The 16,246-nt window shown below is 37.1% G+C and overlaps 1 protein-coding gene across 9 annotated transcripts in view; it reads left to right on the top strand.

The window, feature by feature from the left end:
- DENND1A (DENN domain containing 1A) overlaps nucleotides 1-16,246 on the top strand; it is a 540,688-nt gene that overhangs the window by 166,085 nt on the left and 358,357 nt on the right. For all 9 annotated transcript variants that reach the window (XM_032634249.1, XM_032634244.1, XM_032634240.1 and 6 more), the window contains exon 4: nucleotides 6,283-6,332. In XM_032634249.1, coding sequence (XP_032490140.1) covers nucleotides 6,283-6,332 — 50 coding nt within the window. The remainder of the gene's footprint in view (nucleotides 1-6,282; nucleotides 6,333-16,246) is intronic.

A 16,246-nucleotide genomic window follows, 5' to 3' on the forward strand; every position in this document is an offset into this window, starting at 1 on the left:
GCTTTGGCCTTGGGGTATGAATTCTAAGAAATAGAGGCACAATTAAGTTTAAAAAATTCAAGGACTTTGAGCTTGATAATGAAAGATTTTTTTCTAGACAAATGTAAGTAAAAAAGTTGCCCATCTGTGCACATTTTTGTGTGCATTTAAAATATTTAAAAGCTGACAGATTTTAAATGCTTATAAAGTAGTATTTCTATTAGTGTTCTTTTTTTTTTTTTTTAATAGTATCTTCCTGAGGGCAAGTTGCTTCTTCAGTGAAATCATGTTTGTAGTTTCACTGTTGGGACTCTGTTCCTTTGGTATGTGCTGACTTGTGTGTCCCCCACCAACCATTCCTCCCCCCCCGCCCCCGCATTTTCCCCAACCTTTCTTTCTTTTAGATAAATTCATAACATAAATGTTCAGATAATAGGATTTCAAATGTCTAAGGAAATGAACAAAGCAAAATATTGTAGAGTAATACTATTAAGTGCAAGGAATTATATTACCGATACCACTGAATGCTAATTGCAAGAGATTCAAACCAAATCATTTATTCATTTTCGAAGTATTTGAAACAGTGTCACAAAGTTTATTGGTGTTTAACATTGACCTTATAAATATAGCTCTCATTTTCAAACCTTTTGCTGTAAGGTTTAAAGTTAATAAAATGAAATCCGAGAATATAGAATGTTATATAATATCGTAATTTGGGGACAACTTTAAGTAATTTTTGAAGAAAGGGAAGGATACAAAAGGATAAAGTGATTGTGTTAAATTAAAAAAATTTTTGTATAAGATTCAGTATTTTTACTTTAGACTTCAAAGGTCATGAAGATTTACACTTAAAAGTAGTTCTAGAGGTGGCTCTTCTGCTGTTGTAAGCATTCCACCTATATACTTAGTGTCCTTGATAATTTAGATATAAAGTTTACATGATACATGGTACAGAAAATGGTGAATTTCTATATCTTATTGTAATTTAATTTTTGAATTACAACATTGACTATGCATATTAGATATTACACAAGTTAGCATAATGATAACATATGCATGACTCAAGATTAAAGTTTATAAAAAGTGAGCTGAGGGTAAATATTGAAGTATACCAAAGAAAAGAAGCAGACTCTGTAGCATTTGAGCAGCGTTGTTAGAAATTTGACCTGGCTTTTCTGTTTGGGTGTTGAAAGGCCTTTCTGTAAAATTCCTTATTCAAAGCCTTTTCTCATTGGAAAAAAATAAAAGTTTGGTTGTAACTATACTATGGATCTTGGGTTTAAGTTGACATTTATAGGGAAGGAGAAAAATTGTATTTCCTGTTTTCATATTTAGGAAATTTCTGGTCAACATTGTTGAACTTGGTGCTAATTAAGCTTCTAAGAACTTCTTACCATTCTGTTTTACTCTTCTGAATCATAAGCATTAAAACCTCTGTTAGCTTTCACTTGGAGTCCCTGGTTTTAACTTGAAATGGCTTAAGGTAGAAATTTTGCTAGCTTTTTTGTATGTTTGGATTTTATGTGTGTTCTGTTTTTAACTTTCAACTTGAGTTTTGAGATCATCAATCAAAGCCTTTTCTTTCAAGTCAGTTGCACTGATCTCACTTGCAGGACTTAGAGGGTCAGCATTTACCTCATGCTATTAAAAATTTTTTTTTAAACATAGAAATAGAGTATTTTAGGAATTTGGGCTCCACAGATCTTTTCATCACACATCTACATTCTGAAATGAACAAATAAATTAGATATGAGAGACTCAGGAAATGCTCTCCTACTGTCTTCCTGCTTCTTCCTCCTTCACTCCTTTTTGGACAAAGGTGAATTATCGACCACTATACCAGCAATTTCCAAAGAGGGTGATTGTAGCTTTACATATTTTAAAATACATTAATTTATTCAAGCAGTCTCTTTGCTCTATTTAAATGTTTTCCTGCACACATTTTCTTTTTCCTTTTGGACTACTGAGAATGTGCCTCATCTCCCAACATTCTGTAACCCCAGTGGACATTATAATCAGCCTGCACTTTTGTCTTTCAGATGGCATTTATTTGTGGGGTGCGTATGTCTGTGTTTGACTGTCATTTGTTTTCATCTGCCAAATGCAACTAATTTTTGTTTATGGGTTTCAATGAAGTAATGAAAACAAAGTATTTGACATCTGAACTGATGGCTGTTGCAGTATCTCATACACCTTCCCACCCCGCACTCCAAATTCAGGGGGAATTGGTTTAGCCTCTCATTATTAATAATCCTTTTTAACTACATCAAATTTAGTCTTCGAAGTTTTGCCTCCAGATAGGATTCTATTATGGATAATATTATAAATGTAAAATTTTACCAGGTTTTTAAGGGAATAGCTCGGTTTCATTAGAACATAGTCAGCTTTGTCCGGATTGGAATAAGGTCCCTTGATGGGCCTTCTGACTGTATGAGAATTCAAACTGGGTGAAATGAATCCAAAGAAGACTGAGACGAAACTTGAATTCATTTCTGATTTTCACTTGCAAATGAATCCAGTGTTAGGGTTGTTGATTTCATATTTTGGTTCACACTCTGAGATTTGGTATCTCCTTGTGGGCAGAGCTTTGTAGATGTTGTTGCGTTTCTACTGCACTGTGCGATCTGCTGCTTAATATACCCATAACTGAAAGGTTAGTGCAACTGCCTGCCCTCCACGCTCCCCCCCTGCCCCTTCTGCTCTTACTTATTCCCACATGAAGTATTGTATATTGTGTTGGGAAGAAAAGCCCTTTTGGAAATTGCCTATTTCATAAATTGTCTGGTGACACAAAGGGGTTGAATTCTGTATTCTTGTCTCATTTATTTTGAAAACTTTGCTACTGAACTCACCTTAATCAATGAGCTCAGTGTTGTCTCCAATAAGTTATGTGTTGGATATATTGATTGGGAGGGATTTTAGAAAACCCGTCTGGGGTTTATAATGTCAGCAGTGTTTTGATTATGAAAAGAGTTGGAACCTGGGGACATGGAACCAGGTGGCAAATGTCCTAAAGCCAGTGGTGACATGGTGGACTGGTTCCCTCCTGGGATCTAGTTCATGCCCTGCACTTTAACTGTGGTGACTGGCTACTATAGATGCACTTTTTGCTCATTAAAATGTTAAAAAATCAAACTGTACATAAAAAGATTTGTGAAAATATAAACTTGGGAATTGATCTGGAGAGCTGGCACAATCTTCCCCACCCCCTGCCTTAGCAACGAGGTCATTTACATTTCATCAGCTGTATTGCATCTCCAAGATCCGATTTATGATTTACGTGGCAGTTGAGGTTGTACTGAGGCTGGTTGTCTGAAAGAGCTTGTGTAGGCAAGGGAGGGAGGGAGGGAGAAAGAGAGAGAGAGAGAGGGGAGAGAGAGAGAGAGAGAGAGAGAGAGAGAAGAAAACAGGAGAATTACTTTCTACAAAGAAAGTTCCCTAGCCAAAGACACAGGTTCAAGAGAGAAAAATGGGTTGGTAACTGGCTAGTGACTGTTTTCCCAGTAAAGTTAATATTGAAAGACTGTGGGACACTCTGCTATAAGCGTGATGCTCAACATATGTTTAGATCAGTGTTTTAAAGTCCCCTCTCTCAGAGAGTGGTACTTTTCATATTGAAGTAATTGTGTTTTTCTTTGGAAAGAGAGGTTAAGGTAGTTACCTGTTTATATATGGGGAAAACATCAGTATTAAGAAAAATTGGTTTATTTCAGCAGTTTTTATTTACAGGAAACATTACTTGTTTTCCCCTCCCTGTTCCTGTCCTCCCCTTCCCAAACTGAGAAGTTTGATTTTTCAGTTCTGATTGAGATAATGTGTGAGTTTGCCTAACACAGAGCAATGCTCATTTTTGTTTTCTCCTCTGACAGCACACTGCTGTGCTGTTTGACTTAAACTGGAATATCAAACTCTTGCAATATCACAAACATGAGGAAACATATTGTAATGCACAAACATGTGCCTACATTTGCCTATATTCCCTTCCCTCCCCCCCATCCCCCTGCCCCATTGCTTAATTAGACTTATCACTGCTTTCTTGGGTAAAAAGGAAAGCTCTTGGGAGGTGGGTTGTACTCAGCCTACATTGGGTATTTTGATATTTGTCCTAATATTATCTGACAGACAAGTTCATGGTTGCTTATTACTCTTGACATTAGAAAGTGGTAAGTAGTTTCTGTATTGTAGTGAGTAATAAGTTGGGCATATTAGATTTCTCTGACTCTGCTGTAGCCATGGGGGTCCTTTCTTTCAAAAATCTTGAGGGCTTTTGTCAGCTCAACTCCAGCATAGAGTAGAGGAGTACGTCTGCACCTGTAACTTTTGAAGGGTAAAGGATAAATGTCTTTGTAGCTGGTGTTCACAATGAGTGAGCACTGGGGACTGAGTTTTAGAGAATGCTTGGTACATAAACTAAAGTCAAGCAATGCTCTGTGGTATTTGAAACTTGATGTGAAAGGAATTTGTAAGGAATTTCTTTTTTTGTGTAAATCCTAAGAGTTTTGTTTATGGGGCTTATAATATATTTTATAATGAAAACTGCGGACATTAAAATGAATGTGTTGTATGATCTCTTTGCCAATATTTGCCTGATAATAACATTATGCATTGAAAAATTGCTATTGTTCTTCTGATTCCCCATTACCTATTGCAATTTATTTTACTATGAGTTTTAAAACAGTATGTGTACGGTCTTATGAATATGCCACATTATGAAATTAATTAATGTATCAGTAATGCCTCAGGCTATGCTGAAGTATTCTTACCCACCCTTTTTCATTTTTCACTTTTCTATTCCTTTACTGTATCATGACATGCCTTAACAGTGCTGTGATATACACCCAGCCCAAAATGATATTAAAAAAATAGGATATGCTCAATTGAATTATGTAGGCAGAACATGCTCTGGCAGAGAAAGTCAGTGTGCTTTCTGCTTCATTGAGTGGGTTATTAGATTGATGTGGTTTATTTCTTGAGTGATAGAACTGGTTTTAAAAATAAATGAAGCGAGAAGCATCAATTCAGTTAGCATTGATAATTCATTATTATTGGTTAGAAAAGTGCTACATTTGTAAACTGATCTTTAATTTATCACTTGGATTAGGATTTGCAATGGGCAGGTTTGTTTTAATTTGAACCAGCTTCTCAGTGACCGAAAAATGTGTTCTTCATTTTGTCTTGAAGTTGGATTTTAAATAGTTAAAAAGTAAATCAAATGCATGAAAGGAATACTTTTTTAAAATTTATAACATTGGTCTATGAACTTATGATAAGCACCAACTGTGGTCTGTCCAAGTCTGCAGTTAAAATTAAGTCAAGTTAGAGAAAATTCTGTGAAGGAAGTAATGATTAATTACTTGGGTCTGTGTGTTGCTGTTTGTATATATTCTGTGTACGTGAAATGTATCTATTGGGAAAAGTCACACACCACTGTATGTTGTGTCTCATATAGTATTCTTAATGTTAGAAGTTTCTCTTTTATGAATAAGTCTTTGAAATGTCACTCTGGGGTTTTTTTTGTACCCTTTTTGTATACTTCCCCTGAGTAATGTGCTTGGTTTTATGTACCTACATATTTGTAAAAAGACATTTAAACTGGTAGTTTGCTTTGGATTTTTATAAATTACAAGCAGGTAAGTGTGTTCCATTTTGATAATGACGTTTAATGATAATGACTAAAAATACTGCACACTTAAAATTGTTATAGTTTGATTACAAAATAAATTGATGCCAGAAATGGCAACTTCTTTATAAAGTAAGTAAATAAAGTTTTAAACTCTAAAAATATGTAGTTGACAATGTTCGGGGACAATTATCTTCCAGTTGGTTTTCTATTTTGCTTGTGATTTGGCCTATTGATGTTGGGAAGCGTTGTCTAATCCTGGCCCCCTCTGTTCCTAGGTAACAGGCAAAAACGGTGCCAGCAACAGCGGCCCTGCCAGGCCAAACCCATGTGGCTCGGTGTTATTCACTCTGATCCATATGGTCAGGCTGGAGATGGTCCCTGGAGGGGTGTTAACACTCAGCAACCCACCCGCCTCCCTCCCTTCAGAGCTTTCCTGCACGGCTCCTGCTGCTTGCCCATGTGTGATTCTTGATTAATTTTTCATTTTTAATGAAGTTTGATCATGTTTATTATTTCTCATGATTGACTGCCTGGTACTCCTCCCATGTAATTGATAAAGCCCATATTTCTTCATCTGTCTCCTCTTTCTTTAGGGTAAAGTTGCTAGATTGTGTGCCATGGTTAATGTTAGATTTATTGGTCCCATTAGATGTATAAATTATCTCTCTTTCTCTCCACAGGAAGTTCTACAGACTTTGACCAAGTTTTGTTTCCCCTTCTATGTGGACAGGTAGTGTCAGCTTTTCAAACTTTACTAGAAAAAAAAGTGTCAATAAACCTGCTATGGAAAATAAAAACCATACCATTCTTAACATTCTGTCTGTTTAACCATGATTTAAAACACCTATGTTCCAAGGAGAGTTGCAGTATTCTCCTTTCCCGGGGATTTTATTGACACTATCAAAAAGTTTAAAGCCTAGAGCTTTGCATTGGTTAGTTTGTGAGATATATTTTGCATGACATTAAATTTTTTATTTTGGTTATCAGACTCAAACCATGATTAAGAATGGTTGGTATTTAATCCAGTGCTATTTAATTTTTATTGAAATAGGAATATATTTGACTTAACCAAGTAGTATTGTGTAACTCCATGGCCTTATGAGTATTATGTAGACTTTGTTTTTCTTAGACTTCAACTTAAAATTTAAATCAGCATAGGCCCAACTTGTTTAAAGGTGTTCAGCTATTTAAAAAGCACATTGCCAAATAGTGTCTTGCATTTTGTTTAGGTGTCTAAGAATGGTATCTCTGGGGAAATAAGCATTTTCAGTAGATTTCTAGACTAAAAAATAAAAATCATCTAAACATTTCCTTAGTATTTGCATTATGATTAACTGTTTCTTGAAGTGGTATGAATATCAGAACTTGAAGATAATTAAAATAGTCTGAGGGTCTTTTTTTTATTTTTAAATAAGCCAATAGCTTATTTTTAAAAACAATTTTAGAAGAGCTTTTTTAACTTATAAAACTATAATTTACTAATAATGTTAATAAAATGACAAAACAGTCATCTTGATCTTATTTTCAAGGAAGGTCTACTGTATTTTTCATTACAGTTTAAGCATTGTTTTTGCAATCATTTATTTTTTCACTTGATTGCTGCCCATTCGTAATGTTGTCTTCATGGAAAATTGAACTATTAGACTGTATAAATGTTAAGTTCCACTTTTAGCGACAGAGGTTTTAGAAAATATCATTATAAATAATAAGTGGCATAATCTGTTCCAAGAAAGCTATGCAATGTGCCCATCTTCAGGAAGGTTCTATCATATATTTTAGTATACCCAGACGAGGCAGACCTGAAAGAGTTTAGTGATTTAGAGTGCGTGTGGGTAGTGTACTGCTTGGATCTTTTCTACACTCTGTAGTAGCAGTGTCCTGGTTTATTTGGCATAAACCTAAAAATGGTGTGAGATGAGAACTGGTAGCCAAAGGAGTTTAAAAGAATACTAAAAAGCAAAGGAGTACTAAAAAGCAGCTTTGGAATGTTGCCAGCCACTTATAATCACTGTTTTCTGTGGTTCTAACATGTTATTTTTTGAAGCCAATCAACCATCGTAGTATTTCCAGACTCGGGCCTTTTAAAATCCTGGTACCAGGGCTGTTTTAGTAGCAGGTTGATGCTCAAAACAGAATAGACTTAATTTTAAGAGGGTCAGCCTTTGTAATGAGAGTCTTCTTGTCTCTTCTTTATCCTGTTCCTTCTAAAAATAGCAAGGAAGTAGGGTTTTGTTTAGAGACGTTTAATGCAAACTTCACATTTATATGTATGAATTAGTGATGCATGAAATCTCCTCCAGTTGCTTATAAAATGTATTACAAATTATGGCAAGGGCATATTTATACAAATTAATAAAGGTGAAATGTTTTTAAAATGTCGCTAGGTATTTAACAAAAAAAATAAGAATATATCTTTACATGACTTCTTGATAAGAGTGGTGATCTGTTTTGGATAGGTATTCCTTAATTGACTTTATAAACTAATATTAGAAGAAATAAGCAATGAGATTAAATCCCTCCCAAGACATACACACACACACACACCCTCTCTCTCTCTCACACACACACACACACACACACACACACACACACACACACACACACACACACCCTCCCTATCTCATGCCCCACACACATCTTTACTTACCTACCTGTCTGGGTGATTACATTCTGAAATGGAAGAAAAACAGAGTCCTTAAGTTATAGTGCTAAAATCTGTTTTGTCACCAGTAACGGCTGATGTCTTTATTTTGTTAGAAAAACATCTTTCTTCTAAAATGCTTCTCTCCAAATTACCCTCCCCTAATCGTGTTTCTCATTTTTTTTTTTCCACAAAACAATTTGGGACAGAAATATCTCTTTATGGATACATTTTAATCTTTATTGTATACAATGGTTCTTTCTTACATTGTGTTGTATTATGCACCCTGTAGGCATTGATAACTTTTATTGATACAAAAAAATCAACTTAGTTGGGGGACTATATTTTTTCTCTTCTGTTGCCCCACTTCTAACTGTGGCATACTTCACTGCAGAAGAGATAATAATAATTAAGTTTGTTTACAAAAAAATACAAAGGTTCTAACGTCACTGCTTTTTATTAGCTCGCAGTTAGCACTGTCAAATGGATATGCCCAGATTCTGAGGCCCACAATGCCCCGCAGAGGTATTTATGATATTGTTTGACTTAGAAAATATGTCGGCATGGGAGATGAGTAATGCCCCGGGTGATTATGTTCAAAAAAGAAAGCTACCTAATCTTTTCAGTATCTGTGCTTTTCTACCTCAAGGAACAGTAAATACAACTTTCTGACATTTCTAGTCTATATCAAGAGTGGGATTTTCACAGTCGTCATCAAATCACCCATTAACATTGGCATCTTGCTGTCTCTTCTGTTGTTTTAAGGTTTTTTTTCTGAAACTAGGACTTATGAAAAATAATAATGCTGGTAGCTCTTCAAAAGAAAGTGCTTTCTCATGTGTTATCTCATTTTATCCTTCTGTCATAAAAGATGAGAACAAGTGCTGTTATCATTGGAAGAAATCTAAGCTGTAGAGAAATCCTGACTTGCCCAAGGTCCGCTTAGGCTGCTAGCACAGTCTAGACATCCATCTCCCAAATGAGTACATTTCTCAGTAGACCACCTTGTGGGAAGACTAGTCACCAGATAGAGGGAGGTAAGGAGGAAATTAATATTTCAGTTCTTAATTGATTCTAGTCAACATGCTGGACATTTTTACAGTAATACCTCATTTATTCTTCCCAACAACTCTAGGAGATAGGTGGCGGTGGTATCTCTTTTACAAAAGGGCAAAGGAAGGTTCAGAATGTGTAGCATTATGTTGGGTGGTATGGAAATGGTATCAGACTTGGAGCTCTGCTGTCCATGCATTTCTCAGTCTAGTCCAGAATGTATTGTAAAGACACAGTAAACAATATCTATCCAAAAGGATAATGAGGTTGGGAAAGACTGAGATGGTCAGAGAAAACATCATATAGTGGGTGAGGCTTGTGTTGAGACTGCAAGGACAGCAAGAATGGGGTAAGTGGAAGGGAGAGCCCAACACCCCACATGCGCTGAAGAGCAAGGTAGAGGAGAAACTGCGAATGAGCCTAGAGATCATTTGGCCAGAGCAGATGGAGCCTCCTGCTGAGAGGGTAATGTGTGCCGTAAGAGCTTGGGCTCTGACTACAGGAGGCCTTGAAAATGTGTGGGAATAAGACCACAGGATTTTAAAGCTGAAATTCATCTGGCGTAAGCATCCCATTTTACAGAAGGGAAAGTAAGATCCATAGAGGTGAAATGACTTCCTTATGTCACAGCTATGTAATTACAGAGCCGGGGGGCGGGGGGACGGATAATCTTATTCCCAAGCCAGAGTTATTTCTACCCTACCCTGCACTTGAAGCACTTGGTGGAAAGGAGCAGTGAAACGACAGTGCTGAGATCCCTGTATCACTCTCAAAAAGTTTTTATTCTTGATGAAAGCAGGCTCTTCAAAAAAATAAAAAAGATTTGAATCCCATTTCATATTGTGGTGCTACTTACTTGCTCTTGATAGCTGGCAACCTGCTTCAGTTAGTCAAAGCACTCAAGAGACTCACTGGATGGTGGCAAAGCTATTCTCCATGTTTGTGCTTATCTTCTTTCAGAACCCAGAAAACCAGGTACTATTCAGTTGTCCTGTTAATTATACTAGTACACACAAGTGACATGAGCATGAAGTGATCTTTTCAAGGGCAGAGGCACAGTTTAATGGTTTAGGATGTAATCACAGATGCAAATGTGGTTCAAATGCTATTTACCATTTTATTATGTATCTGTTATGTGCCACGCATTCTGTTGTGTTCTTTTCCTGCATTAAAATCTTACACATTTGCAAGGTTGCCATTATCATAATGCCACATATGAGGAAACAGAGGCTCAGCTAGGTCCACTAATGTGCCGAAGGTCCCACCATTGGTAAGTGGCGGAGCTGCTGTGGGAACCCACGTTTGTCTGACTTCCAGTTCCATCATACTTGTTCTATATCATACTGCCGTTGTTAGATCCATCACACCACAAAGAAAGTCACCAAGCAAACTCTTAACATTTATTTCAAAGGCAATATGTAGTTATTGTAAAAAAGTAGAAAATTCAGATAACTGAAGACAATGAAACCCATTTTTATTCAGATAATTGAAAGAAAATGAAACTAAGGCGCATGATTAGTGCATTAGTATACGTCTGCCCAGATCTCTCCTCTCGCTTCCACTTCTATGCATTCATCCTGCTGTGCTTTTCAAAACTGAATCCATTTGGCCACTTGCATCCCTTGTTTTTCACCCTTGGTTTAGTCCCTTGATTTAGCTTAAGCTCTTGGTTAAGCTGTGCCCCATGGTCATTTTCTGTAGCATTTGAGAACCATGAAGCAATTGGGCTTTAGTGGACAAAGCATTGGGGGTGTCAACGAGGAGACCTAGGTTACGGTTTTGGTTCTGCCGTTGACTTGCTCTGTGCCGTGAGGCAAGTGGCCCCTCCCATGAGTACCTTCGTTTCTTCATGGATGAAATGAGGGAATTGAACGAGGTCTCTGCTGTTCCTTCTAGTTTTGATTCTTTGTTTTGTTTTGATACTTTTTCATTCTCCAGTTATGATTCATTTTTACATTGTCGGGCTCATGTAGATGAGGGAGTGGAGGGATCTCTCTTCTTAGAATTATCCAGTGAGTTTCTCGAGCAGAGTGTGTGACGTACTCTTGGTCCCCAGGCATTTTGGGTCAATGCCATTTTTGCCACTGGGATCTTTGAGCAGGGAATGTGAAAAACTCGAGTCTTAGGCAGATGGAAGTTGTGTTTATGGAAAGAAACTTTGAGGCTCATGTACCTAAAGGTTGGGAGATGTGGTAGTTTGATAAAACTTGATTCCCGCCTGATGTCTCATATACAGTGAAGGAAAGGAGAAGCAGCTCTTATGGATGCCTTGCAGTAGATGGCCCAACAGGTAATTGCTAGGAAGCTGTAATGAACAGAACAGCAAAATATTTCTATTCCATCTCTCAAATTTTATAATTTCATAGCAATAGTAATTATTTTCACTGTGTACCTATTAGATGCCAGTTACTTTGTATACATTATTTCTAATCCTCAAAACCACTTTGCAAGGTAAGTATTATTCCCATTTTAGAGATGAGGCTCAGAGAGGTGCAGTAACTTGCCTGTGCTCACATCCGTAGTGAGTGGCATATCTGGGATTCTAATCCAAAATCCAAACCTTACTGTTTCATCTTCTTTCTCCTACATCATAAGTCTCTGCCTCTATTGAATCATTCCCAACAGCTTAAAAACAAGCTCTGGTATTCCTCCATCCTAAAAATAATACCCATCTTTGACTCTTCATTCCCATTCAATTACTGCTTAATTCTCCACTTCTTGGAAGAGTTACCTGCACATTTTAATTTATCGCTCAGCCCTCTTCAGCTTGTCATTCTACTAGAGCTTTTCTTATCAAGACTGTCTAAAACCTCCATGTTGCTCAATTCAATCGACATTTTTTCCTCTTATCTTGATGCCTGTGGATTTGGTCGACCACTCCCTCCTGCTTGTTCTGCCTGGTGGTTCTTCTTTTCTTCTTTGATGATCTCTTCTCTACCCATCCTCTAAATTGGTATTTCTGTAACTTAGTCCTAGATCCTCTTCTGTTTCTCTCAGTTCTCTTCCTAAGTGATCTTATCCTTTACCATGGTGTTAAATACCATCTTTGTATAGATGATTTCCAAATTTATAGCTCCAGCCCAAACTTTTCCCCTGATTTCCTACGTAGTATGTTCAGCTATGTACTGGACATTTCTATTTACAGGTTTCTTAGACTTAACATGTCCCAGATAAAACTCTTGGAACTCTTCCCAAACACGTTAGACTTTCCTACCATTAAATGGTAATATGCTGCCTTCTTACTCCATCTCAGTCCATCTGCTGTGGCTCTAACTTGGATCTATCCACCTGATCCATTTTCACTCTCACTACAAGAGTTAAGCCACCATCCAATCTCACCTGGACTATTGCTCTAGCCTCCTGACTGTTTTCTCTGCTCCTACTTTTGCCTTCTTCCAAACTGTTCTTCACGTAAGAGTCAGCTAAAAATTTTAGAACTGTAGGCCAGACTGTTATTCTCCTGATTAAAATCATTCAATACCTTTCCATTGCCCTTATTAATCAATCAATCAGCCAATCCTAATTCTTTACCATGGTCTATGGGGCTCTCTGCATGATCTGGTGCTTGCTTTATCTTGCACCTTCTTAAGCCACTTCCTCCTTGTCTCTGGGGCCTTAACTGTATTGGTGACCTTTTAGTACCTTGAACATACCCAGCTCTTTCCAGCTGAAGAATCTCTGTGCAGCTCTTTCTCTGCCTGAAACACCCAGTGCCCTGCTTGTGGAGTGGCTGCTCCATCCCATCCTTTAGGTCAGTATTGTCAGCATTTTTGAGAAGCTGTCTCTGACCACGTTGTCTCAGTAGGGCTTTTCCTTCTCTTCCATTTTCTTCTGTCTTTGTTCTTTCTTTCGTTTCATATAACACTAACACAAGCTGTGTGCTTTGAGTTTATTATGCTTTCTTCAACTAGACAGGAAGCTCCACAGCAGGATGGATGTTGTATATCCAGCACTTGTTACGGTGCCCAATGTAGTTGCTCAGTTTGTAAGATGGGTAACTAACCTTAAAAGTGAGGCTGATAGGGCTTCCCTGGTGGCGCAGTGGTTGAGAGTCCGCCTGCCGATGCAGGGGACACGGGTTCGTGCCCTGGTCCGGGAAGATCCCACGTGCCACGGAGCGGCTGGGCCCATGAACCATGGCTGCTGAGCCTGCACGTCCGGAGCCTGTGCTCCGCAACGGGAGAGGCCACAACAGTGAGAGGCCCGCGTACCGCAAAAACAAAAACAAAACAAAACAAAAAACAAAAGAAAAAGAAAAAAGTGAGGCTGATATAGAAAATCTGATTTCTCACTGGAAGATTGGAATCAAACTATCCATCCACTTGCTTCATGTCATTTATACACTGAACCTATAAATAACTTGAATATTAGGCACAGTGTTGTAGGAGGGGTCTTGAGTGGCTGACAGGCATTTAAGAGGCAGCATGAATTTTAAAGTCTGGTTGGAATGGTCATTACTTTTCTCCTCTGTTTTCCGTATTCACCTAGGCATGGGAAGCACAGCTAAGGGTGATTTTGGTCCTGGTCACCTGGCTTAATTCTGGAAATACTCAAATTTGGTTTCTCTTGCTTAGTGGGAAGTATAATTAGTCTGTTTGATGAGACAACTATTTGAATTCCTCACATACCTGATTTCCTTAAACCGAGTTGACAACTTCTTTGGAGGGTTTTCATCGTGTTTGGTGCAGCATGGCAGAATGGAAAGGACTTTGAACAAGAATTGGGCTTGGGTTTTTATTTTGATCCTGGTTACTTTGAAAAAAGCAAACCCAAACCACCATCACAACAAAACACCCTGAGCCTCAGTTTCCCCATCTATGAAACAAGAGAATTGGACGAGATGGTTTCTAAGATTCCCACTACCTTTAATCATCATGAAATCTCTGATTCCTGTAAAAAATGCACGGATTCTGATCCTGGAGGTAATCACAAAAACTGCAGCCTTTAAGGAAACCAACCCTTTCTTTCCCCAAAGTCATTTTTTATGGAGAAATGGTAGAGAGGGAATGACAAATTCCTTGAACATTCAGATTCCTTTGAGTTAATCTGAACTCAATTTGACTGTTAATTTGAGTGTCCAAGGAAAAAATATTTTAGAGTTTAATGGTCTGGGGCTTTTAATGACTTGTACTTCACCCTACTAGGAATTTAAAAGGTGAATCAACTGAGAATAATGTGTCCCCTTCTAAGTTGTGGCACCCCAAAAAGAATCTTTTTCACTTTAATGCAAGAATGAGTAACTCACTTGGTCACCCAGAGGACTCCCCCTTGCTGAAAGGCAGGCTTCCTTCCTCCATTTACAAGTATTACAAAGCTGAGTCAGTCAGGAAGATTCTAAGCAAATGGATGATTTTAACATGAATTTTAGTTTTCATTCAGATGGTAGCAGCTTGTATCTCTTTTATTAATTGTTCCTACAATGGTCTAGCCTTTATACCAAATGCTTATCTCACTTATTCCTCAAATATGCTTTGGGTTGGTTGGTAGTTTCCAGGAGAAGAAACTGAGCTACTTAGAGGTTAAGTAACTTGCTAAATTAAGGCCCAGTTAGCAAGTGATTGAATTGGGATTTGAACGAAGTAAATGAGTAATGAATCTTTCTTTGAGCCTACAATGTAGCTGAAAGAATTTTCAGCCTTTTTAAAGGTAGTGAAAAGATAATAGAGAAATTAATGACATTCAAATCACAAACCAAGTTGTGTTCCTTCTGTGTCCTTTTCCTAGAAATCCTGGGTGTTTTCTTTTCATCTAGTCCTATCAATACCCTTTCCTTCTAGGATGCTTCTTTTTAAACAGTCTAGAAGTGAAATCAAACCATGAGTTAAAATAATGAACAGTCATATTTTACATGATCACATGATAGTATTTCATAAAAGCATGACCTTATTTGTAACTTAGAATCATCCTGACCTGTTTAAATATTTCAATAATACAGGTTTTCCCCCTCCCGCAATGAGGCCCACTTTTTTCCCCAATCACTTTAATTATGTGAGCTAGAATCCTGTTTCTCACACATCTTTAGTTCTCAACCTTGTTAAAATTAATCATATAATCCCCCTTTAAAACATAGTATTAAATCACCATAGTAACACAGTATCCAAGCTTTATAGATAAAACATAACAGCCGTAAGAAGGTAGTTTGGTGTCGCCTTGACAGCTCTATAACTTTTATAGAAATATGTTCCTTCTCCTGGCTTGTGTAAGGTGGAGGGATAGCATTACTTACTTACACCTGTTTTATTACCACATTGCTTTTAAATTGCTACCTTTTGTTCACCTTCCTAGTTAAAAAAGGAGTGTTGGAACATTCTTTTCTTTCTGAATTATTTTCTTGTACTCTCTAACCACTCCTTGAGGGCTGGAATTGTTTCCTTTAATATGACCAGTAGGGTCCATTGACCTTTTGTTCTGGAATACCTTGAAAGTCTCTTTAATTTTCTTATGTGGCCTGTATAAGGGAGTTTTAGGGGAAAAAAGGCTATCCATATTTGAAAACTTAATTCACATCCTATCAAAAAACTCAATCAGTCTGCCTTTGGAAAAGGCCTGGTGAACCATGATTTTTCATTTCTACTGACAATTTATAACAGATTATAGGTGAGAGCATCAATTTGAATATTTTATCAATTTGAGTATATTTTGTAAAATATGTTCTGTATAAGATACAATACTAGTTAATGAGTTCCTTTGAATAATTCAATGTCACATTCTAAAATATTATGTTAGCATAAATTTGTGTATTAGTATTTGTAATATTTAGCTTCTTTTTAAAAAGGAATCTAAGCTAACTGGTAAACTGATTTTAAAAAGTGGATTTTTTAAACATTTTGTAACTTTACAAAAGAGTTTCTAGATTAATGTGATTAGTAATATGCTTTTTAATTTTTTGAAGCAGATGTTTTCTATTTTATGTGTGGTTTGCTGATTTTTGTGTTGATGCAGGAATTTTT

Source organism: Phocoena sinus, chromosome 6 (assembly GCF_008692025.1).
Source record: "Phocoena sinus isolate mPhoSin1 chromosome 6, mPhoSin1.pri, whole genome shotgun sequence".
Classification (NCBI taxonomy): Eukaryota; Metazoa; Chordata; class Mammalia; order Artiodactyla; family Phocoenidae; genus Phocoena; species Phocoena sinus.